Genomic DNA, 26291 nt, shown 5'->3' with positions numbered 1-26291 from the left:
GAGTACTGATTCAGTAATAAAAATGCAGCATTTAATAATGTCTGGGATAAATAATAAAACTCTGGGATCCTCATTAAATAGCCTAGTTAGTTATGCCACCACTTTAATGGATTGTATCAATTTTCTTGGTAACCAAAGGCTCTTTTATTGCCATTCAATGAACAGACTCTGTATCTTTAATAAAAGATATTGTGTTGTTTCCTCTATTAAATATACATGGCCTACATCGTAGGTTATGTCTTTAGGGGGGCAGACAAACAAAGACAGTCTTTAAAACATCCAGTAGTATTCTACTGCAATATGTTAGTGAGGACGTATCTGTGAAGCACAAGTATTTTTAGTTCATTTTTACAAGAACATGCCAAAAATGTAGCTATCCATGAAAACGGTTCTTCTGATATATTTCATTCACAGATGTGGAGCTCTGGGCTTGCTGCTATAATAACAGGAGTGTAAAATATTTGTAGAATTGAAAAATGTATTTTTCTCCACATTAACTACAGAGAATTCCTTCAAAGAAACCCTTCAATCTACAGGGAGTATGAAGCCGACTTGTGTTGTCCTCCAGAGTAATGTGGTTTGGATACATTTTTGCCTTTTGCAATTCTGTTTCTTGAATTATGTTTCTCTATACTGAATTTAAGCTCTATGACTACTGCTTTTGCTTTGGTGATTCAGATTAAACTGCAGGTGTTCTTCCTAGTTCTGGAAATCATCAATGTAATGCCTTTGATATTTCCATAGACCAAAATCTATCTGTGCCTGTTGAGCATATCATATATTAAGGTTTATTGCAATCACATCCACAATACTTTATATGAAGCCCTTAGGGCCACACATCATAAAGGTATCATCATATAATGCTCTGCTTATAATGTTCTGCATTTGTATTTGCTATTAACACGGTCATTAAGAGGAGGTCGATGGATGGGGTCAGACTTTACCAAGATTTTTGGCCTACTGAATAGCATAACTGGAGCCCCATTTGGACATAGGAAGAATTGAGACTCTCACAAGAAGCAATCAGACTATGGTTCTAGTACTGCTCAATGAATGCACATCTGATATCTATAAAAACTGTTATGGTGCAAAACATCAATCCAGAAGGTGGATGCCCATATTATTGTTACGCAAACATTGATAACCCACAAAAACAGTGCAATACTGACAAACATCAGGCTATGGCCCATAGAGCACCAAAGTCTTTTTTAGCCCAATAGTCTACCTATGTGTTCCTAACCATCAAAGGATCGCAGGTGGTGCCACAGAAGAACTTGGAATCCATCTCATATGAAATCTACGGTTCAGCCACTCTCTTACTCTGGAATCTCACAGACAAAGGCTGGTCACTATGCATGTCCTTTTCGTATTAGCAATTGGTATTACTCTATAAATTCACAAGACATATAACCTCTTCATGCAGTGTTTCACATTCACCTTGAATCATTTCTCACTGCAATGCCACACTCACTATACCTATGGTGATGCACCAAATTGATAACTCTACTTATTTTCTAATACTATTAACCAGCAGGTCCACAAAGCCAAAGCTCCTTCAGTGTTACATAATGTAACATGAAACAGTAATTAAAGGGGTATTCTCGTCTCGGCATTCACATTCAGTTTCATTAATCTTCCATATATAAACATTTCTTCAATTGGATGTTATTAAAAAAAATGTTTCTGTGTGAAGATAAGTTCCCATAAACATAGCCATGTTGTCCCTTAGAAACGAGATAGCTTCCTCGCTTACAACCACATCACATTTAGGCGGCAGTGGCCAGACATGTACTATTGAGTCCTGCCTGACCTCCTGGATTCAGCGATCATTACCACAGGACGGCTGTGGGACATGTAGTAATTCTCAGATATTTCATATACAAAACCTTTTTGTTTATTTGTGCAATCCCTTCAGCAGAGGTGGCCGTATCCGAGGAAGCTATCTTGTTTCTAAAGTACCAAATCCCTACATCTATGGAAAATTATCTTCACACAGGAATATTTTTTTTTAACCCCTTAACGCTCTGCGCCGTAGCTCTACGGCGCAGAGGTATAGGGGAAGTATGAAGAGGGCTCACGGGCTGAGTCCTCTTCATACAGAGGTGGGGGTTTTTGCATTTTGCACAAAACCCCCACCGCTAATAACCGCGGTCGGTGCTTGCACCGATCGCGGCTATTAACCCTCTAAACGCCGCCCGCAAAGTCGCGGGCGGTGTTTAAAAGACGGCGGCGCGCGGGCGCCGCCACCTTTTTTTCGATCGCCACGCCACCGAACGTCATCGGGGGGCGGCGATCGGTTACCATGGTAGCCTCGGGTCTTCTCTTGACACGAGGCTACATGGTTTATGCAGGTTCGTTACAATGAGCCAGTGGCTCATTGTAATGTAAGACCTGCAAAAACGCCATATATTGCAATACTGTAGTATTGCAGTATATGGTAGGAGCGATCTGATCATCTAGGGTTATTGTACCCTAGATGGTCTAAAAAATAGTGAAAAAAAAAAGAAAAAAAAAAGTTTAAAAAATAAAAAAAATTAATAAAATATTAAAAGTTCAAATCACCCCCCTTTCCCTAGAACGGATATAAAACATAACAAACAGTAAAAATCACAGACATATTAGGTATCGCCGCGTCCCAAAATGCCCGATCTATCAAAATATAAAAACGGTTACGGCCGGCGGTGACCTCCGAGGCGGGAAATGGCGCCCAAATGTCCGAAATGCGACTTTTACACCTTTTTACATAACATAAAAAATGAAATAAAAAATGATCAAAATGTCGCACAGACCTCAAAATGGTAGCAATGAAAACGTCGCCTCATTTCGCAAAAAATGACCCCTCACACATTTCCGTGCGCCAAAGTATGAAAAAGTTATTAGCGTCAGAAGATGGCAAAAAATTTTTTTTCTTTTTTGTACACATTCGTTTAATTTTTGAAAATGTATTAAAACACAATAAAACCGATATAAATTTGGTATCACCGCGATCGCACCGAACCAAAGAATAAAGTAGGCGTGTTATTTGGAGCGAAGAGTGAAAGTCGTAAAAACTGAGCCCACAAGAACGTGACGCACGTGCGTTTTTTTTTCAATTTTTCTACATTTGGAATTTTTTTTCAGCTTCGCAGTACACGGCATGTTATAATAAATAACATTACGGGAAAGTAAAATTTGTTACGCACAAAATAAGCCCTCACACAGGTCTGTACACGGAAAAATGAAAAAGTTATGGATTTTTGAAGTTGGAGAGCGAGAAATGAGCCGGAAAACCCTCCGTCCTTAAGGGGTTAATAACATCTAATTGAAGAAATGTTTATTAATGGCAGATTAATCAAACTGAATGTGAATGCCCAGACGAGAATACCCCTTTAATGCAATTAAAGAAAAGTAAAGCCAAGCTATAGTTTAGATTAGGAGGGAAAGGAATGGCAATTGTCACCATCCATTTGTAATCTTAAAATCCATTAGTAAAAATGCCCTAAAGTATGATATACTACAAATAATGGTCAGAATATTTATCTTAGATAAATGTAACCTACAATTATTTTTCACTATTTAGGAAAGCAAGAATTGATCCTGACCAAATGCCCCATTGGTTATCTGCTGTAGCATACTATCCAGCCTGATAAGGCAACCAGCCGTGTGCACCAAGTAAATACTATTCTAACAGGGCTCAGCAGACTGAATAACCAGGGTACCAGTTCCAATAGCACTGACATGAAGAGCTTTGAGCTGTTTTCATGATGATAATGAAGAGATTTGGATAGTTAAAGGCACCATAACTTTGAATTACTATGTTAACGGATAAGACATGTCTGGAAGTCTAGAAGGGACATTATATACACTATTTTTCTTGGCAATCATTGCCAATATCTGCTCGGAAGAAAAGCAATTATTCTCGTATGTTAACATTATAAAACATTAATGAAGCTTGCTGAAAGGACTCGGGGAACAGTGAAAAAGATTAACCCATTGTCAGCTCACATTTTCTTTTAGATTCTTTAGATTTAGATTCTGCTGCTGTTAAGATTCTGCATACATGTCACTGACATCTATGACAGTGTTAAACTGTTAAGCTTTTTCTGTCTGATATCTCAAGCAACCGAAAGGGTAAAACCTGTTTGTCATGCGTGGGAGTAGCAATTCCCTTTCTGGCTCTGTGGCTGCCCTGCTGTAGCCAAGCTAATTAGTTATAGCTGGATCTCGGCCTCTGAATTTTTTGGCTCTTTTCGCTGTGGTTACTAGAATCTACTGTCTTTCTCACTCAAGCTCATTCCATGTTGAGAATTGTTGTATATTTTTCCTCCTCTTGAACGCAGCTGAGGTCAACCTGTGACTCAGCACACAGTTTTTTTTCCTATATATTCTTGCACTCTGAGTGTTCTAAGCATTGTTTAACAACAGCTCGAGAGCGACAGGTTAAAATAATTGATTTACTGGAAAACATTTTTCTGGAAAGACAAATTCATTATCTAAAAGCAAGATATAAGGAATATTAAAGGCCAAATGGGTCAAACATGACAGGCAGAAATCAGCAGCAATAGATGTATTACATCCACAAAAGTTACAGTTTTAACAAGACAAATGAAGAATACAAGAGTTAAAAAAGACCAGAAAAGGATATGATTATAAAAATTGATTAAAAAGGGGGCAAATGATGAGAACTGAGGGTCACTGCATACAAGCTCATATCAAAAACCAGTATAAATAGTACCAACCAATATGGACAAGTGGCCAGATGGCAACCACGCTCACCCACATTTTGTCCTAGGGTCACTCATAGTAGTGTGGCCATGATGTCATTCTTTTATACACCCTGTATAGGGTATTTAAACAGCATAATATATGTAGAATACATTTCCACAGTGACATAATCTTACTACGGCCTCTTACCCATAAAACGTCTTGAAAACGTGGCTCAGTGAAAATAGTGCAGGTGTGGTCAGAGTATATTCCGAGTTTGTTCATGGTTCGTTCAAAGTCTGAGTACTATGCAACAGTGCATTTTGCGATGCATCCTAGCGCTGTCAGTTTTTTTAGGCACCCATAGACTTCAATGTACGTTTTTTTTCCCTTAGACTCTCATCAAAGTTGCACATGCTCTACTTTTAAATGAAACGCAGATACAAAGCATAAAAAAATGCACAAGATCTATTGAATGCTATGTGTCAGAGTTAAGTGCGAGTCCAATGCAATGATGGATCACACTGGACTCACACAAGAAATGCTGGAAAAAATGGGCAAGAAGCCAATTCCAAAATGTTGGCAAAGAACTGGCAAACTTTCTCAAAGCTCTTTTACCTTTTCAATGTTTTGTGATTGTATGAAATTACTAGACATAACCTGCATAGACCTCAGCACCTCATCACTAACATTGCCACCCCGGCTTCTGTTCAAATAGACCTGTCAGCTGCATTAATTAAATTGGTGTACAAATTTTCACAAATGGCTCCAACAATGGACCTCAACACTCTCTAATGTGTTATTATTGTAATGCTGCCATTTGTCAAATGTAATATCTTAAGAGTATTTTTCTACTTTACAAATTCTTGTGTGCCTTTTCACGATAAAGAAAAACATGCTTTGTGGGAGTTTTGAAAAGAAAATTGCAGCTGTTCTCCAAGGTTTTCCCCAGCCGAAAGACCTGCTACTTAGTTGAACATGACTCCAGGAGTGCGATGTGCTTATAAGTAAGAGAGTAGAGTGGGAGCACTGTGTAACTCAACAGAAAAAAATACTTTGTTAGTAAAAACCCATGGAGAATATGTTCTTATATGCCGTTTATCAATACACCTTGACTGAGAGTTTGTAGAGGGAAAAACTCTTTCACTGGACCAGTAAGTTTACCGCATGATTCAATGGCCCGACACTGCCTTCCTAGTAAACTATACTTTATTTCCATGATATGGTGTAACTATGTTTAAGCTACATGGAACTATTTGACTTTACAGCTTACATAACGATTAAAATAGACCTCCAATAGGTATTACCAAAACAGGATAGAAATGTCTGATTATTATTTAACACCTTACAGATCTGCAATCTAATCCCAAATTCATTAGTTGTTAACAATCTCTTTTTTGGAAAATTCAGGTTATTAAGGGACAATGTTCACCAATGGGAGGGAGGGCACCATTTTCCATGGAATTCCTCATTCTTATTTAGCATGGTTACATAGGATATTGCTGATTTGTTGGGCTGGGCTGGGTTGTATGACAGAATTGATTCTTTGTATGGAGTAAAGTGGATTATTATTGTATACTACTATTATTATATCATACTATGTTTCACAAAAAAGGCAGCGTTGCCATGTAGTGAAAATAAGTGAAGGTTCTTTATTTCACCAAGATCAATGGTTCAGCTTTTCACCAGTCTTTAGCAAGAAAAGTGAAATTTATTTTGCAGCCATTAAAATTATCCAAAAATATATGACTTTCCATGAATTAATAATTAAAAGCAGAATACAGTAGCAAGCCAGGGATGTGCATTATTTATTGTAAAGCAATAGGAGTCAGTTTTATTGACCTATCATGCAACGCTAATAGGTATGAGCGGTCCCGTTAAGGGTGCCGAACCTGAACTCGACTGCTCATCCCCTCCAGTATTGGCACCACAAAATGTACCTGAACTTTTCGGATGTGGATCCGCTCATAGACACAAATAGTTTTTTTTGTGTTATGGAATATTTTTTAACTCCTAACACCAGGAGAAAAGATGATTGTGACAGATTAAGTAAGAGAGAGTTTATTATTAGTACACTGTAATTTCTTAGCAACCAATTTTAATTAATTTATATTCATACTCTACAGGTCTGACATGGCAACTTTATTGTCACAGTTATTGCTCATATATCAACCATTAAATTATTAACTCTAGAAATCTTATAATACACATTCATGTATGTATCTAGAATTGCTTCTTTGCTTCTCTCACTGTGGTGCACATTAATGAGATGATTAAAGACAACAGAATAAAGAAATATAGTGCATTGACTTGTTCCAAAGAATTCTTTTTTAAGGGATTCTGGTAGATATCCTCATAGGCGCAGGCTAGTACAATGCAGAATACTGCACGTAATATGGCTGGCTTTAGCAATGAGCTCTGGTTTGCTACAGTTTAGGGGCGTAAACTTGATCTCTTGTGTCTCCAAGTCCTTCTTTAGTACTGGACTTCAGTTGCATTTATTCAAAATTGGGGGATTTCTTTTTTTTTTTCTTAAATCATTAAAATATTATTTTTTTAACATGTACATGTTGATCATAAATTATAAAAAAAAATATGTGTATGTATTGTATGTATGACTTCTAGGTAGGGGCTTAGTTATAAGTGTTCAGAAGCTAAAGTAACTTCTGTATACAAGAGCCGGAGAGACCCCCTGGTTTCACTTGGTGCTGTACTTGGTAACCTTACGAATATTCTTTTTATGATTACACCACAATGTTTCATATTAGCAACAAAAAAAATACCTTCTTTTGTCAGAATTATATAATAATTTATAAATTATAATAATAAAAAATATTTTCAATCACTTGAAATAAATTGGGAGCAGAAATATTAAACACGAGACAATTATATATACATTGCTATCAACACAGAACAGAAGCATAGAGAATGACAAAGTAGTAAAGATCTAAAACAGGCTTGCTATCTTGCTATCGATTACGGAAACATCCCTCATAGATTAGACTTTGCAGAGATGCAGCAAGATGTGAGATCAGAGTGTAGCTCCCCACAACGCTCTCTGGATAAGCTGAGGCTCCCAAATTCTCTCCAGGCCTTCAGCCAAAGGGAATCTAATCAATACTGACAGACAGACCCAAGCAATGGTAATAGGAGCTGCCAAATCATGAGCCAGCGGGTAAAGCCTGCTATCTGCTTTCAGCAGAAGGTGAGACCTGAAAATTCCTTAATGACACTTGTCATTAAGAAATCACATCCATTATTTAGTCTCCAATAGGCGAGATAGTGAATAAGAGGCACAGCATAAAAGGTTTAGTATGAGGCCGCACTACTAGAGATTCTGTTATCATTCGAGCAAATGAAGGTAACTCAGTGCAACTTTGAAGTATTCAACAATACACATGCATTTCATAGAGAAAATTATAATTATACATCATTATTATCTTTTACCAAACATAATAGGGACTCGAAGATTTGTGTATAGATGCTGTTTTACAGATAAAATGAAGAGGATGACAAAAAGTATCATTATTATTACAAAAGTTCAAATGGATACAAAAAAATGTGTAATATATCTCATAAGAGAAAGTACTTCTTTATCCACATGCTTTTCTCTTATCAAATTCCCTGCCTTCCTGGTGAAATGACATCTCTCTGCGGAATTCTGTCTTTTCAACAAGATGGACGGTAGCTAGCTAAGGAAAAAGAGTTCTTAGTATCTCTATGGAGAGGGGGGAAGGGATCACAGCAGCTAGGTCTCTATGTAGCAGCTCAGAGCAACATGAAAATCACACAGACATATTTAGAATATATGGCACAAAATGATCTGAAACAGGGTTACTTCCTATGTAAAATGACTGTACTACTGCTTTATATACATGAAATTTGTATATGCACTTCATGCTTCCCACAACAGAAGGCCCATTAATCTACACCCTCTTACCCAGAATGCCCTGCAACTAACAGCTTAGGGAAAGTATCTAACTCAGTTAAACATTAATATCCTGATCTATTGAACCAAATTTACTTTTAAACTGTATATATTTTGTTAGACATGTTCAATATAAGTGGGTTATGATATCATGTACAATTATTGAATATAATTAAAACTTTTATGTAATACCAGAAACTTTTGTGACTTATTTTTCTCTCTTATTCTGCAGCTTACTAAAGTCCCTGTCGAATCCTGTGGTCAGTACACAACATGCAGTGACTGTCTGGGTTCTGGAGATCCGCACTGTGGATGGTGTGTGCTTCATAACACGTAAGTACCAGCCCAATCTAACAGATGTTAACTAATATTTCACTGAACATAATAGGACTTGAGGATTCATTTTAGATGTTGGTATACAGATAAAATAAAAGTGATGACAAAAATTGTGATTATTTTTACAAAAGTTAGAATGGATACAAAAATTGGGTAATATATCTCATCTACTTGTAGATGTTTTATTAAATGATATTCTATTCTATTACTTTGTATTTACAGTGAACTTAGTGTTTTCTTCAATATAAATCGAAATTGTAACATGTTTTAAAATATATTTGGTTATGTAACTATTAACTAGTTCAAGTGTGTTTTTGTATTATAATTTTCTTACATACCTTTTCATAGCGCGTAATCTGATATAAAGGTTTTTCCTTTTTTTACGTTCGCATGTTTATCATAATTAAAGAAATCTTCTGCACATAATACATTGTTCCTGACAAAGTATATTTAACATAACAGTATGAAACCCTCTGTAATACTGTTGTACATGTTGAGCATTGCCTTCTATAAGCTGAGCAAACTGTGTTTGATTTTTCAATTATTACTTGCACATACTGTATACAGTTGGGTCCTGTGGTAAGTGATAAATCAGTCATACACTTGTGGATGGCGGTGCCCGGGATAGGGATCCTACCCCACAAGTAGTGAAAAATCAATACCGGCACTCCAAGGGTAAATTGCTTGTGCTTTTTTATTTTACTTTTTGTGGCTATAATAATGTGTGACGGTTCAACCTTTTTCATAGGTCTTTGTCAAACACTGATTGCCGCTGGTGGAGTGAAGTGTAGAGGCTAAAGAATGGCACCACTGTGCTAATGGAGGACCCTCACTCCACCAGCGGCAATCAGTGTTTGATAAAGACCTATGAAATAGGTTGAAAGGTTACACATTATTATAGGCACAAACTTAAAATGAAAAAGCACAAGCAATTTACTCTTGGCGTGCCGGGTTTGGGATATTCATGTGGTAGGAAGAAAGCAAAAGTATTCTCAATCAAAGTTAAAAGAATTCTTACTATCATTATACATATAAATGGCCACTATCACTAATTTTGCAACAAACTTTGCATAGATCAATCCTACAGGGGATATATATCTTATCCAAGCAAAGGGGGTCCTTGTCCATCCTCCATACTTTCCAACCTATCATCCCCTTCTGCTTAATTTGCTTTTTACAATGAAATCCTGAATTCCAAATTGCTAGCAAGAGGGAATGAAGCACATTCTGTAGTAAAACATCAAATTCACAGATTTGTCAAAAGTGTTTTGAGAGGTGTTTTTCCATCAAATCATTAATCCTTTATATTACAAACATCAATTTTTCAATCCATCTTTTATATCTTGTGCTCTGGTGGGGAAATAGTTGTTTGGTTTTCTTTCACATAAGCATTTAGAATTGATACCTAGAAAGACCTGTTATAAATGAGAATTGGCTTCACATGAGTTTATATTATAAGTTTGGACACGACTCTGCAGTTGATGCATCTTTTTTGACTACTGAAACAAGATTTTCTCTTATAAAACAAAATCTTTAATTTTAAACATAAGACATCTAGAGAGGAAAAGAGAAATCTAACTCTATAACCTATTACCTTTTATACTGTTAAGTAGAATGAGCTCACATTTTAGATCTATGTCTGTACTGAATTCCCTTCCCTGGTTCCATAAAGCTGCTCGATTAATTTGCTCCTATGTGCCTTTGCAGCAGGATGAGGGCACAGGGCGGGCATTGTGGTGACGGCTGTGCTGCTTTGATTTGAACTGTGATACAGGCTTCTCTGTGTGAAGGCTCCATGCCAGGGAGCTGTCATTGATTTTCACCAACCTTACTCTTGTCCTAACTCTACAATAGGAAACCTGACTCTAATGAAAGAAAACAGCAGAAAGTATTGACTGCTTCATAGAACATTATACTTGGGAACTAGAGTATGAAGGGGATACCTTTTTTATTCTTAAATATCCAAGGCAACCAAGTCTGCTTTCAGCACTATGTATATTTCCATTGTAATGGCACATTCATATATATGAACATGCTAGTATTTTTCTCGTGCTATCCACCATCTAAATCCAGCATGATAAACCAGGTGCGCTTACTCATAGATCCAGGCACCATGACTGTGGTAATCTTCTTTTTTTGTTATCAATGGCCACCTTCTTTATAAAATCAGGTTTTTATGCTTATGAGTCTGAGGGGTTACCCTAGCCCCTCTGTGATCTGGCTTTCTCGCTTTATAGAATGTTACACTGCCCCCCTCCCCCCCCCCCCCGCTCTCTCAGCACTTGTGCTGAGCACATAATTTTAAAACACATACACAAGCAGAATTTTTATGTACACATAAAAAACCTTAATCCTCCACTCAATACATCAATGGATAAATGAATACATCTTTTAAAAATGTCTAACACAATCTTCACCAACAATCCAGAGTGCTTATAGTGAAACCACATTTCTTGAAAAAGCAGTACCTTAATATTACAGAGAGTCTGACATCGGAGTAGAGTATTGGTGAGATACTACGGAGCTCACTGTCCACCTCCACTTTGAGTGGATCGTGTTCCATGCCTACTATGTAAGAGTTGCTGCTTTCCCTCTAGGAACAGATCCGTCGCTCAAAGATTCCACCTGTCTGGCTGTAAATGTTCTCCAAATTGTGCACCTGAAATGAAGAACAACACTAGTGCACCATTATTTATTAGCATATTTTTAAAAGTTGATTTTATTAAGAAGGAGGTCATGAAAAACACATTTAGTTATATATTCTGTCTATGGATTGTTAGTGTACACTTATTATTCCTTTATTAGCACACATATTTTAGGATGATATTTTCAAAGTTGTGTTTTCAATACTTTTTACATATCAATAATGGAAACGCCTCATATTTTTTGTATAGAATATGTATAATTGGACAACATTATCTGCCCATTTTTATGATCAATGGTAGTCCCAATGGTAAGCCCTCCAAAAACCTAATATTCTGTGGATACCGTACTTGGACATTTAATTAGACATAATTTGACCTTACAAAGAAAGCTGAAGAGAGATGTCCAAAGGTCCCCTTTTTTAGTCATAGCTATTACTCATGCTTTTGGTCATACATTATATGTAGAGATGAGCGAGCACTAAAATGCTCGAGTGCTCGTTATTCGAGACAAACTTTTCCAGATGCTCGAGTGCTCGTCTCGAATAACGAGCCCCATTGAAGTCAATGGGAGACTCGAGCATTTTTCAAAGGGACCATGGTTCGGGAATAAAATGTGTTAATTAATTGAAAAAGAATGTCTTCTGATAAGTTAGCAGATGTATGCAAACATCTGCAATCTATTCTTCACTGTTCCGCGCGTATATTATCTCCCGACAAGTTAGCAGATGTGAAGAACAGTGAAGAATAGGATCATTTAAGTGAAAAACACAGTGAAGAATAGATTGCAGATGTTCGGCACATCTGCTTACTTGTCGGGAGATACGCTGTCTCCGTGCCCCGCTGTCTCCGTGTCCCGCTGTCTCCGTGCCCCGCTGTCTCCGTGCCCCGCTGTCTCCGTGCCCCGCTGTCTCCGTGCCCCGCTGTCTCCGTGCCCCGCTGTCTCCGTGCCCCGATGTCTCCGTGCCCCGCTGTCTCCGTGCCCCGCTGTCTCCGTGCCCCGCTGTCTCCGTGCCCCGCTCTCTCCGTGCCCCGATGTCTCCGTGCCCCGCTGTCTCCGTGCCCCGCTGTCTCCGTGCCCCGATGTCTCCGTGCCCCGATGTCTCCGTGCCCCGATGTCTCCGTGCCGCTCCCCGATGTCTCCGTGCCCCGATGTCTCTGTGCCCCGATGTCTCCGTGCCGCTCCGTGCCGCTGCCTGATGTCTCCATGCTGCCGCTGCCCCATGTCTCCGTGCTGCCGCTGCCCCATGTCTCCATGCTGCTCCCCGGTGTCTCTGTGCTGCTCCCCGGTGTCTCTGTGCTGCTCCCCGGTGTCTCTGTGCTGCTCCTTGTTGTCTCTGTGCTGCTCACCGTGTTCTGCAATGTGTTCTTCACACATATATATTGTTCTTCACATACTATTTTGTTCGCACCGTTCCGCGCGTATCTCCCGACAAGTAAGCAGATGTGCCGAACATCTGTAATCTATTCTTCACTGTGTTTTTCACTGTGTTTTTCACTTAAATGATCCTGTGTTCACTGTGTTCACTGTTTTTATTCTATTCTTCATTGTTCTTCACTGTGTTTTTTTAATTAAATGCTCGATCTCGAGCAGGGGAAATACTCGTCCGAGCAACGAGCCGTTTCGAGTACCTTAATACTCGAACGAGCATCAAGCTCGGACGAGTATACTCGCTCATCTCTAATTATATGTCTCAAAACAAATGATGTTGCATGCCCACAAGCACACCCTGCACTAATGTGATATAGACTATAAATGAATTTCTCTGAGTAAAAACATAAAATGGCACTCTCTAGACCAAAAGCGAAAAAGCTCCTTGATGGTAATGTAGTTTTATTGTCCAGTTCATTTTCAATGCTGCATCAAAAAGCCTTTCTATTACTAGTGTCTAGTATATTTGCAAAGAGAGTGAAAATCAGCATTCATTACGTTGTGCTGAAATCCATTATTTTCCATCATTAATCCTTGCTGATGCATTGGCTAAACTCCGGCTAAAACTCTGTGCTGTACATGTCCATTATTTCAGAATAACACTAATGTTTTCTGCAGACATATGTGGGCAAAAATAACAAACAATGACAATAAGGTTCTTAAAAGGCGGTTCTGAATCCTGGCCCATACAAAGTGTCTGATAAATCATTTAGATGGTGTGTGAAATGGAATCGTAGAGCTTGGCTGCTGTTAAAGTCTCTAGGGAATTGGAGGAGACTACCAGGTCTAAACATTAACTGGCATGAAGTAGATGCTGTGCCTAGGACTCATACAGCTGGCAGACCAAGGAGAGCGTCAAGGACACAAGTATATCACTGAACCTGACCACAAAGGCTGAGGCTGGCTAGGAAAAGAATGAGACAAGTATAGAGGACGAGAAGAAATCAATAATGTGTTCTAATGAAGGGAAGATGTTCCAATAGAGTGACATAACGGAATATGCCACTTACGTGCCAACATACAGATTAACATGATTCATGATTATTGACCTTTTTCCCAAGAAGAGATTTTACTATTACTAAAATGACTTGAGAAAATTATAATAATAATTTCCAAGAAAACAAGTGAAATAATGGGTTTTATTTCTTACTTATTTACTATTGTAATGAAGTTTCAATGGGAGGTGTTCAACCCAAATAACACTTATCCTTTATCCTTAGGATAAAGATATGTGTGTAACTGATAGGCAGTGTCCTACCACTAGGACCTCCACCAATCATAACAATTATGGACACCAAGTTCCATGCGTGAAAGGAATAATAGCTTGGATGCATCCTCACTGCTTCATTTACTTACATAGGATTGAGTGCTTTACTCTGATATCTCTATCAGGCCCAAGGAACTGAATAGAGCAATGTTTACTCATATGGACTAATGCTGCATCTGCACATACAACTGGAACACAACATTTGTGTGATTGGTGGGATTCCAAGCGATGGAAACCACTAGAGACAGGGGGCATGCAAGTCTAAATTATAGTCTACAAATCATTGGTCAGACAGTAGGTGTTCTCCTTAAGAAGAGTTTACCAATTAAGGCCACCTTACAGGCGTGTGGAGACTTAAAGCCATAGATGCTCCACTAGGGAATTCTGGGAAGAATGCAAATATACTTTCCAAGGTGTTAAATGGAATACAATGCCTCCTTTTGATACCTTGAAAGGCAGCCCCCTTAACACATAGTATCACCTACAAGAAGTCTAAAAACATGGTGTGGGATTAAGCCAAAGCAGTATATCTATTCCAACAGGAACAGACTCCCAACTGTAGACAGCACTGTTTCGACCTGGTTGGGTCTCCTCAGTACAGTGTAGGGAACTGGATTGGCTGTGTGAGAATCTTTTGACTAGGGTCACACAGTAGGTGTTCTCCTTAAGGAGAGATTGCCAATTAAGGCCACCTTCATTCTTGTCTCTCTTCAAAACGTCTAAAGTTTTGAGGATGTCAAGAGGGACAAGAGGCATGCAAGCACAACAACCCTGCCCCATCCATTTTGACTAGTCTACTCTTTATGCTTCCCGGGAACATACCATCTTTTCAGCTAATAGGAGAACTACCCATCCACTTTATGATGTTGATCTAAATTAACCAGCCTGATGAAGCGACATATGAAGCCTTCAAGCAAAACAGATCCATTGCATAACTCTGAGATTCTCATTTTGCTTCTGTTTGAATTAGAAATCTCATTTTTAAAACTACATTGACCAACACTTTGTAACTCAAGTCGGTTCACTTCCACCCATTGTGGTGATTTGTCTAATCTATATTATTTGTCTAACATATTATGCATTGTTTCATATTTAATGATATTTAACAGTTAATATTGTCCAACTAACAAGGAGCTATAAAGCTGACATATACATATAAAGCTTGGGAAATTAAAACCTGTTCCGAGATCCTACTTCATAAGACAATTTAATAGAGATAGTTTAAGAAGCTAAAGTAACTCTGCATAACAATAAGCCCGGCTGCTCTTCCTTTTAGTGTGAACTGAAGACTCCCATGGTAGCTGTTTAAACTAATGGATAGAATTGTAGTGCAGGAGAGGAAAGAGACTGATAATAGTAACTTACTGAGAAAGATTATTAACCCTTATCATACAGGCCTAGCTTTTTGTAGCTTTGTAGTCATACTGGATATTATCAATAATTCTGGTCATGTTCCAAGACTTATGAGAGCTGCAGACGACATCTCTCTTGAAACAAATGTGTTGGCCTTTTGTGATGTTCTCTGGAGTGCACTAACTGAAGGTTAAACTTTTTCACTAGCAGGGACTTGGTAGCATCCACGACTGTGAACATGTTGAATTTCCTGCAAGAAAAATGTAAAGCAATTATTTTTATGACATATCAATTCATTTCACCCAGAAACCCCAAATGCAGTATGGCGGCAGGACTGAAGTATCGTATCAGTATATAATGAAATCTTATAGAATGTGTCAATAAAGAGACTAAACTTTGTAATTCCATTATATAATTCATAAGTTTTTTGTCTGAGAAATATGCAAAAATTTGAATGCACGAAAATAAAACTCATGGCTCCTGGATGCCACATGGTACAGTGCATAGTGGTAATGAATGCAGTAGCAGGCGAGTGAATGAGATTTCATCAAATTTCATCCACATGTTTTGAAAACTTCCCGCCTATACGTATAACTACCGTGTATATTTTTGAAGCTGCCCATTAACTATTGATGAGCAATGATTTACTGTGGATTTTCCTACCATTACATCTACAGGGAAAGAAGAAAATGTATAAAACTGTATGTCTGTGTAAGAAGGAAAGATTCCACCAGCATTTCTGTGTTGTTCCATTTAAATACCCAATACCTTAACTGTTTACAATCCTCTATACAAAATTAGGTATCTTCATTCTGGCTGCATTATGTCATTACCAAATTCATTGCTGTAATTCTTTGCCACTTTTTAACCCATTAGTGATCACCAATATTGGTTTCTATGCTGGTCAGTAAGGGGCCTCAGGCTTAGCCGACGTGTCATTGCCTGCGCTGCGGTTGTAACCAATTGTATGCGTATCTTGCACAAGCGCATTTCATTCTATTCCCCTCTTATGCACCCTCTTATGGCCGTTTTCCTGACAACAGATGAGGGACCACTCTATCCCAGGACCTGATTGTTATGCCCCTGTTTTGCATTCTGTCTCTAAAAATATAAGCCATTCATTTCTTTTTGATAAGTTGTCATTAAAAACTAAATAACCACTTGATAACAAGTGTATTCTGAAACCAAGAGATGTAACAATCCCCATCATGTGTTAATAATAAGGCTAAGCTGGAACTACTTCCTTCTGACCAAAGCAGGCAAAATAATCCATTCACTCCGGCACGGTGTAATTGATTGACCCTGGGTTTACCTTTCTTAGTCAAAGTCTTCTGAATTCTAGCTAATAGATCTCAGGTAACTCAAGAAGTCTACAGAGAGTAAGATAGAATCTCACTCTGTCTTTTTAACCATGTGGCCTGGTTGACTTTCAGCTTGCATATAAAAGGCACTGTCTTTGATTTCGCCTTTTTTTTCTTTCTAAACTTCTTAGCTGGAACCAGAGAGGAAAATATGTGATGCATGATTGGCTGACAAAGAATTACAAAGGTCTTTGTCTTCTATTAATGTTCTTAAGAGGCAGAGTTTAGGGGCAAGCTTTCTGATCCAGCAAGTAGCCAAACATCAAGGTAGAGAATTCAGATGCTCATTGTGGCATAATGTCAGTGTGTGCTTCAGAGGAGCAAGCTGACCATATATATCTAACCTGGTTGTTACATGAGTATTCAGGATTATTTTTACCTCTCATACGATGACATTCTTAACCTGAGTTCATTAGTACCTATTGTACTATCAGGAGAAACACAGAAAACAGTTTTCATTATTAAAAGACCAAGGGCAAAACTATGGCACAACTTTGCTAAGCAACAGTAGCAAACTACATGAGATAAATAGCCTAAATATACAGACTAAGGTCTTCATGTTATGCTGCTTATGCTTTATTAATAGTATTCTATACAAATGTATGCATAGGGAAGAAGTAATTGTTGGCCAATAATGATTTGGCCAACACCTGCCTAAAGATAAGCAATTTTACTTGAACTTCTGCTATTGCAGCAGTGTGTGTCCACCCCTATTGTCACCTTCAAAGAAGCCGTACTCTAGAGTGTAGGGCACATATTAACCAGATCAACCTGGAGTAGTAAAATACAAGCTTTTTACTCATTCTATTTATGAGTTGTCTGCAGTGCTTTCCAGACAGTAAGTAGTTTACACTATCTATGTGACATTATAGAATTTGGATATTGATGGAAATCCACTGCTTTTGCCACCTATATGCCAATTATGCTTTAAAGCCAACTTTGTTAAAGGAGTCCCATGGAATGGTGTTCTATGAAATCTATTTGCTTTGCAATGTCTTATTTTGTCAGCAGGAGAGTACCCTGGCAGTATGACCTGCCACTAGTATTACTGTGCCCTGCTTTTCCACAGGGAAAATGACTGTTGAGGAAATAAACTATATATTTTATTTATTTACAAGTGCGGATTAGATGTTTAGACGGTGGGTGGCTAGCAGGAGAGAGTTTATAACGCTGCTGGAGTTTTTCTCTAAGTATGTGTAATACGGTAGCTTTTTGGTATAAAAATTGCTTATATTGTTAAAAACAGAAATACAATAGTATACTTCGTATAGCATTGGAGTCTAATACTGAATCTCCAGAAAGACCACACAAAAAAAAATTCTAAATTTACAACCTTCACATTTAAGAATGAACTTTGTGCAGTAATCATCAGCTTTTCAAGTGAATTATATGTCAGACATAACCGAGTAAAATAACTACAAACTCCACGCTGATTGCTTTTGTTTATGTTGTCGTAGAAAACCTGAAAGTGCACCCAAGAGATGTAAGCAGGCCAGTATGAGAAAATGGCAGATTAAATGAGTTTTCCCTCAGGATACATGTCTTGGCTGGACGCTGTTATTGTTCCTGACATTTATTTCTACCCGGTACCAACATTTGGGAGAAAATTTTGCCGGAGTTGGTTTTCTATCCTGAAATACCCCTGAGATTTTGACCTTTATACTATATACGTTGAAGCAATGAACTCAATGTTAGGTTCTTAATATTAAAAACATATTATTCTTTGAAGAGCATGTCCCAGTTATTTCAAATTTTGTTCCCATTAGCAGAACAATGCAGTAAACATGCACTATAATGAAGAATTAAAATGCTATTGGCCATTTAACTAGTCTTGTGACTTTGTCCAAGTGAAGAAGACACAGGGTAGAAGATGGCTGCTGGTCACATGTCCACATGTCACGTAATAATAACTGAGTTTGGCTGTAGTCAGTTGGTTGCAGTGTATCCAGTATGACCAGTGTTGTGGTGAGACCTATTTAAATGAAGTAATGTGCAGTGATGGCAGTTATACATATCATTACTATAGTAACAGACCAAACAGTCTATTAGATCACCACTAGGAGCAGAACATAAGAGGGAGGAGCTATTACTGAAAACTGTAGGATCATGGTTCTTGTACTTGTAGATGGCAGCCATCTTTGAGATAACTCCACCTACTTTAGAAAGTCCATAACATTTTGTGAATCATAATAGCAAACTATTTAAGCTCTGATTTGTGATTATTGACATTGAGTTCTGTTGTATGCATTTATTTATCGCATTATGTTTTTTTTTAATTAGATGTTCATATTTAATGTGCCACAAGTATGGGAGAAGAACACTCAGTCCCATGACTTGCTGCAGTGGTCACATACTCACATTACAGCAGTACAGGCAGGAACTACACTATAGGTGAAGGGCTTGACAATTTGACTTGAATTAATATTGTTTCCTATTATAGTAATGTTCCTACATTATGCAAACATTGGTTTAAATCTAAAACAATCCCAAACTCAAGTAGAAGGTTCCTTGGGTTGTCATGATTATGATGATCAGGACTTTAGAATTTGAAAGCTTCTTTTCTCGGTGAGCAAATTACCTGGTTTCCAGCTCATTCAAAAGGCTCAGGGAGAAATGGGCCATGATGTGAAGGGTGCAACCAAGGAATTGCGGAAGGAGATCCTTGCTACAGTTCCTATAGTGTCCTTGAGTTTAGGGGGAGGCGGTCTTCCCGGGCGGTGGAGCATACTACACCCAATAGGTAAGAACTGGCAGCCCTACTGTCAAGTCCCTTGGAACAATATATCTAGAGCCTCGAGGCTACCTGTCCGTCCTGCATATTAGCATAGACATGGGACAGCATTGGTAAGGCACTGTCCTTTTGGCCACCAGTTGCTCATACCCTTTATAGATATTCATCAGCTCCACTTTGCCTGGAGTGTGACCGCCCTTTTTGGTCTTCTTGTGTTTAACCACCCCATACATTGCTGTATTTTGTGGATATCCTCCACGGTGAGGCCACATGATTTGTCTTCATGGTTTTTCTCTGTTCTTCTTTTTTAAATTGTATTATACCCTGTATTATTAATAAAGGCCATTTACAGTTTTTTATCCACAATTATGTGTATCAGTGTCCGTTCTTTCCCTTCTTGGCTGGAGGGTAACTTTGGTTTTCCTTGAGTTTAGCCCAGATTTTTTCTATCTCTGGTTTTTAATGTGTTAATGAATAACTACTTGAAATAATACAAAAAGACTGTTCACATTTCCTTTTTTTGCATATTTGGCACATATAAAGTAGAAATTTTCAGAAGCAATCTGATTCATTCTGGGATTTAATATTTTTAGCAAAATTATCAAAAGTAAAGAAACAACAAGTTATGGAAGAACCTCCACTTGAGGTCCACACTAATTTAAAAGTATGAAGTCTATTAAATATGATTATCTGGCTGTGTATACTCAAGCATTGTGGTTGTTGATACCTTTTGTATTTTATGTAAAGCATATCGAGATTTAACATTTTCTATATGATGACTTTGAAGGATTGTGGTTTTTAACGGCAAGTAAAACTCTCCTCAAGCCCGAAATGCGTAAACAGGATTAGAAACCTGTATTATTTTGTTTGCTAGGGTGCAGACCCTTATAACAGCAGATAGAGATTAAGGAGGATTAACTATCTCCATGAAGGAATATTTAGACATAATAGCAGAAGGAAATTGAGCAATGCTAAAGTGTATATTCTACAGAGTTACAAGCATCTTGCACCATATAATAATATTTGTAACAGATCCTCCTTGGATTCAGAATTGCAGATCAAATGTGGGAGATCAAGGGTATGAGATCTGAAAGACTCCTACAAAGATGATTTGTAGTAATAAAGCTCTCTTGTCAACACATTCATTTTATTTTCTAAATATTTTATTGATTTTTGTCTTTTCGTTTCTATTTAAAGATGATGTTGTTTACTTAGTAAACAAAGTATGATATTATTTATGTACATAGCAATGCCATGTGCAAAGATTTCCCAAACTGTACAGTCCTTTAGACAATTGAAATGCCCTTGGTCACATTAGAGTGATGACAACAATGACTATTACATATACAGCATAATTCACCACACACTTCCAAAGAATAGCGCTTTCTATGACTAAAGCACAAGGAAACACATAATTTTTATTGTATTTTGAGTTAACATTACATACTTTTAGGTTAGACTCAGTAGCATAACTAGATTCTACTGGGCCCCTGGACAAAATTCCTAATGGGGCCCTACTCCTACTATACCCAAGAGTCCCAATATAAAATAGTTATTCCAGTGGTAAACCAATTTTGTAACTGATAACATTTTAAATGTGCAGCAAACAGCGTGACAGAGCAGGAAGTGCCCCTTTGTGCAAGACTATAATGCCTATAATATCGCCCCCTATGTAAAAGACTACAAGACTCCTATAGTACCGCCTACTCCTATAATACCGCCCCCTATGTACAAGACTATAACTCCTATAGTACCACCACCTATGTACCAGACTATAACTCCTATAATAATGCCCCCTATGTACAAGACTATAACTCCTATAATACTGCCCCCTATGTACAAGACTATAACTCCTATAATACCGCCCCCTATGTACAAGACTATAACTCCTATAATAATGTTCCCTTTGTACAAGACTATAACTCCTATAATACCGTCCCCTATGTACAAGACTATAACTCCTATGATAGCGCCCCCTATGTACAAGACTATAACTCCTATAATACCGCCCACTATGTACAAGAATATAACTTGTATAACACCTATACAGTGCCCCCAATGAATGATAATTGAGAACGTCCCCTTATTAATGATATTAGAGACAGTGCTGAGGCAGTCTTCTCCCCAAAAATGAATATATAGCCATAACTTCCCAATCATTAGAGACAGTGTTAGCCATCAATACCTAGATAGTGACACCCACCCATTTAAAACCAGAGACAATGACTCCCAATTTGACATTAGACATTAATTATTAATATTTTCAGAGATATTAGTGACCCCAATTAATTATATAAACAAGCTCCCCTTTCCCTATATTAATATGTTATACTCTTACAAGGTACAGCCTACCAAACAGTGCCCCAGCAACAAGTGTCTTGTAATTATAAAAAAAAGGGATTCACTTATGCACTAGCGTCCCTGCGGCCTCTTGCTTCTCTGTCATGCTTATTCAACCATCGGTCCGATAACATTGTCAGTGCGCGTGGGGTCTGCACACACACTGATCAATCGGTCTGCTGACGGCATATTAATGAAAGAGGAGCCCTGTGGTGGTCGAACCTCCTGCGACCGCAATCGTTATTCCCCTGGTTAGACTACAGTATTATAAATAAAGGGCTTGTCCTATTCTGGGTAACCATTTTCGGTTAGACTTTTGTGTTATTTTCAGTATTATATATAAAGGGCTTGTTCTATTCTAGGTAACCATTTTGAGCAACTTTGTATGTGGTTTACAAGAAATATGTAAAAAAAAAAATATGAGGATGTATTTGTTAGGATCATTGGTCAAGCAAGAGAAGAAACATTGTTTCAGGCAAATGAAAGTAATCTGGCAACCCTGAACAGTGAGTTTTAACCCTGTTCAACTGTTTCTGTTCTCTGTGGAGGGCCTTATATTCTTTAAGTTACAGCACATCTTATCAGTCCCTGCTCAGCATATCTTTTTTACTTTAAGCAACAAAGCTGTTCTTTTAGCAGATAGTACTTATAGAATACTATAGAAAGGTAAAAAGTAGAAAGTTAAAAAGGGTTAAAAATGGAGCGCCCATGCATGCAGCTCTCATCCATATTTAGCCTGTACATACAAACTCTACAGGCATGTACACCACACAGTTATTATATTGCTATGGCTGTTTTTTTATTTTTTTTAAATATATATGTAAGAAAAGTGTTCATAATGCCTCCCTTGACAATATTAAAAAATATCTCAGTTGACAGTTAGCCATTCACAATGTATGCTCTTAAATATTAAACTGCATAAAAAGTCTACTGTAAGAATAAAATACATGTAAATCCTAAGGTGTTGTACACCATAACATTGCTGCACATGAAATAAACTTTAACTCAATGGAATAAGTGCATTCCCTGTGAGTACAATAGTGATATAGAGCTACTAGCGCAGTGATTACTCCATATCTTCAACCAGCTGTGTTTGTGTTTGAAAAATAAATTTTTGTCGAAACATCACACATTTTCTGTACCATGCCGCAATGAAAAGGATATTCTGCATTTAATTCATAAAGTTTGAAGTTCTTGAATTTATCACATATATATGTTAAGGGATAGGATCCCTTCCTAGGTACTCATATATCTTCCGGAGTGTAACATGCAGTAACAATATGTTAGAAACAACAGAGTAACATTTCCATAAATTGTTTTTTTACAGTTCACTGGTTTAGATCTATGCATATCCAATCGATATGAGAAAGATAGGTAGATGATAGATAGATAGATATATAGATAGATTTTATGACATCTCAGTATTATATGTTGTCAAGTAAAACTAAAATCAGCTGGACAGGACAGAGACATATGGCACAATAGAGGTTAATCTGGCACAACTGTGTGGTCCTTTCTCCCCAGAAAGGGGAATGGATGCAGGTCAGGGACCATGCGCTCACTTATTGAGTGGCACACTTAATACAATATTGATTTTGGCATGTGTAATGAAACCATAAAAAGGCATTCCTCCAAAGTAAATAGATAAAACAAATAGGAAGAGCAAGCTATTGCAGCATGTAGACTTGGCAAGTGCGCTGTGAGCGTAGAGAAGAGATGGAAAAATCAATGTGTAATAATAGTAACTATTAAACCCATTATGATCTGAAACTTTATTGGGCTGGAAGGGATAGGTAATAAAGCTTCTGCAATGATTATGACATTATCACTATGATATAAGAAGACATTTAATCACACCATGCTTCTTTCCTGTGGCAGGGATGGAATCAATAGCTTCAGAATGCTCGGGATAAATGGGTATTTCTGTCAAGTTTAAAACCTTTGATATTTGCATATGGTGTATATAAAAGAGATATGTATTTATCAATGAGCATGTTCTAGATAACTCAGATATGTATATGTAATAATAGCATGATGGTGTACTGAACAAGCACATACTATAAACCTTGTATGACCTAAATAGGATAGTGGGTCTCCCATTATTTATTTCATGAAATGGGATGGTACCAATGATAATCTAAAAAATATGGGAAAATACAAAAGATGAAACAAAAATTCTTAAACAGAAATGTTTAAACTGTATGTGAGTGGTGACAACAGATGAACTCTCCAAAGAGTTGATTGATGAAGGGTGAATTATACGCGGCCTATTCTGCGCTCAGCCTGGCCCTAGGACACAGGTTTACAAACCGCTACCTCTGGTATATATGCAGGTCCCAGAGGTAGGACCCATGTATGTTATATCCTGTGGATATGTCATAATAGTGTAGATGGGGAATCCCATTTAACACACCTTTCTCCACAGAGAGAAAACACGGCTTGCTAGCTCTTGCAAAGATGTGAATTGTGTTCCTAATCCTTTTTTTTTACTTTTGCTTGTTCCTCTAACACTCAACCTGTGCTTAGTATCTTGATTTGTGACGTCCTGATGCCTTCCCCAGACTCAACATGCTTATTCTTGTATGTTCTCTGCGTGGATTTCCTCCAGGTACTCCTCCCACACTCCAAAACCTACTGGTAGGTTGTTTAGATTGTGAGCCTCATGGGGACAGGGACCAATTTGACATGCTTTGTGCAGCGCTGCATAATCTGTAGGTGCTATATAAATAAAGAATTATTATTATTATTATTATTCTGTCCCTTTAGTCCCATGGACTGGTGTCTTTTGACCTCCTCGGGTCAGTAGTCACTGAATGGAAATTAGACTAAGCGATATAAACCTGAAGATCCTCATACAATCTATAATCACATATGACAAAATCAGAACCTCAAACTATGATTGACAAGGGTGTAAACCAGGAAACCACTTACACAGCACCTTGTGAGTCAGGCCTTTTCAGAGACACAGTGGGCCCACGCCTTTTTAATTACAGGCATCATATTTTAATGCTGTGCCCGGCTCATGAGATGACTAAGTTCTGATGGTGAAGAATGCTGGTTGCATTTGGCAATTGATTATATCCAGACAGAGGTATTGTCCCTTTTCTCTTTAAAGGGATTTAATACGTAACAGTTTTGTATGGGCAAAATATATATTTCTATGCATAAATTAAGGTCTCGACTAAGATGTTTTTTACATGACTCAATATGTTCCTCATGTTTCTCTTATCTAAAACATTCCACACACTTTGATCCATATTGTTTTCTACTTTTAGCTTTTTTAACTCCAGTGCGTCTTTTCTATACAGAACTTACAGTAACTGCAGATTTTAGATAAAATGTTTTGAAAAGTGTTAATATTGTTTCCCTGTCCTGAGAGACCTTGTCCCTTTTATTACATGATGTTATCCTGTAGGCTTTTGAAGCGGATGATTGACATTGCAAACTATGATTGACAAGGCTACCTAAGCCATTTTACCATGTCCTGACCTGCTGCCCCCTACATACACACACAGCTGCCTTATCTGTTTCTGCACCAGGTCATCCGTAATGGCGTCAGCCTCTGTGTCTCCCTCTTCACCGTGTGCAAGCACTGCCAAAGACTGGGAGAGAGGAGGGGGAGGGCAACTTATGTAAAAAAAAGTGGCAAACCCTTTTAATAAATTCAGTAATATAACAGCTGAAACATACTTAAAAATTCTACATATCTTCACAGAAATATTGTATAAAGGGTGGAAGTGAATTTCACTTTAGGTATTGGGATTGCAATCTACAATAAAATTCCACATATATTAAGGTATTACTAGTCACTATTGTTGTAGTTTAATGTCCCAGTGTGGGTGACACAAGGCATTGTGACATCATTAAATTTGTTTTACTGAATAATTGCCATTTTATGATATAAATGTATTTATTCATTAGTTACTTATTGAAATGTAAAGCTGAGGCTGAAAAGTTCATCTCATATTTGCTGGCAAGCTCTATCCGCTTGAAAAGCACTTTACGCTGCTAGCATATTATATAGCCATATCCAATAAGCTATTTCAGCTTAAGATCAATGGAAATTTATCACAATACAAGACGTGAATGGACAATTAAGCTCTGGTCGTATTTTAATTAAAACAGACTTTCATTACCAACGAACAAGCAATCTTCCTTGGATATATGCTTCCTTGTCGCCTCAGCCAATATTCTCTCTGTGAGACTATCGACCCTAAT

General features: G+C 37.8%; 1 protein-coding gene across 1 annotated transcript in view; it reads left to right on the top strand.

Annotated features, from left to right (window-relative positions):
• PLXNA4 (plexin A4) overlaps window positions 1-26291 on the top strand; it is a 467309-nt gene that overhangs the window by 258070 nt on the left and 182948 nt on the right. The window contains exon 5 of the mRNA XM_072147475.1: window positions 8844-8944. Within this exon, the coding sequence (XP_072003576.1) occupies window positions 8844-8944 (101 nt within the window). The remainder of the gene's footprint in view (window positions 1-8843; window positions 8945-26291) is intronic.

This window comes from Engystomops pustulosus, chromosome 4, assembly GCF_040894005.1.
Source record: "Engystomops pustulosus chromosome 4, aEngPut4.maternal, whole genome shotgun sequence".
NCBI classification, from domain to species: domain Eukaryota; kingdom Metazoa; phylum Chordata; class Amphibia; order Anura; family Leptodactylidae; genus Engystomops; species Engystomops pustulosus.
This window is presented reverse-complemented; position numbering and strand designations above follow the sequence as displayed.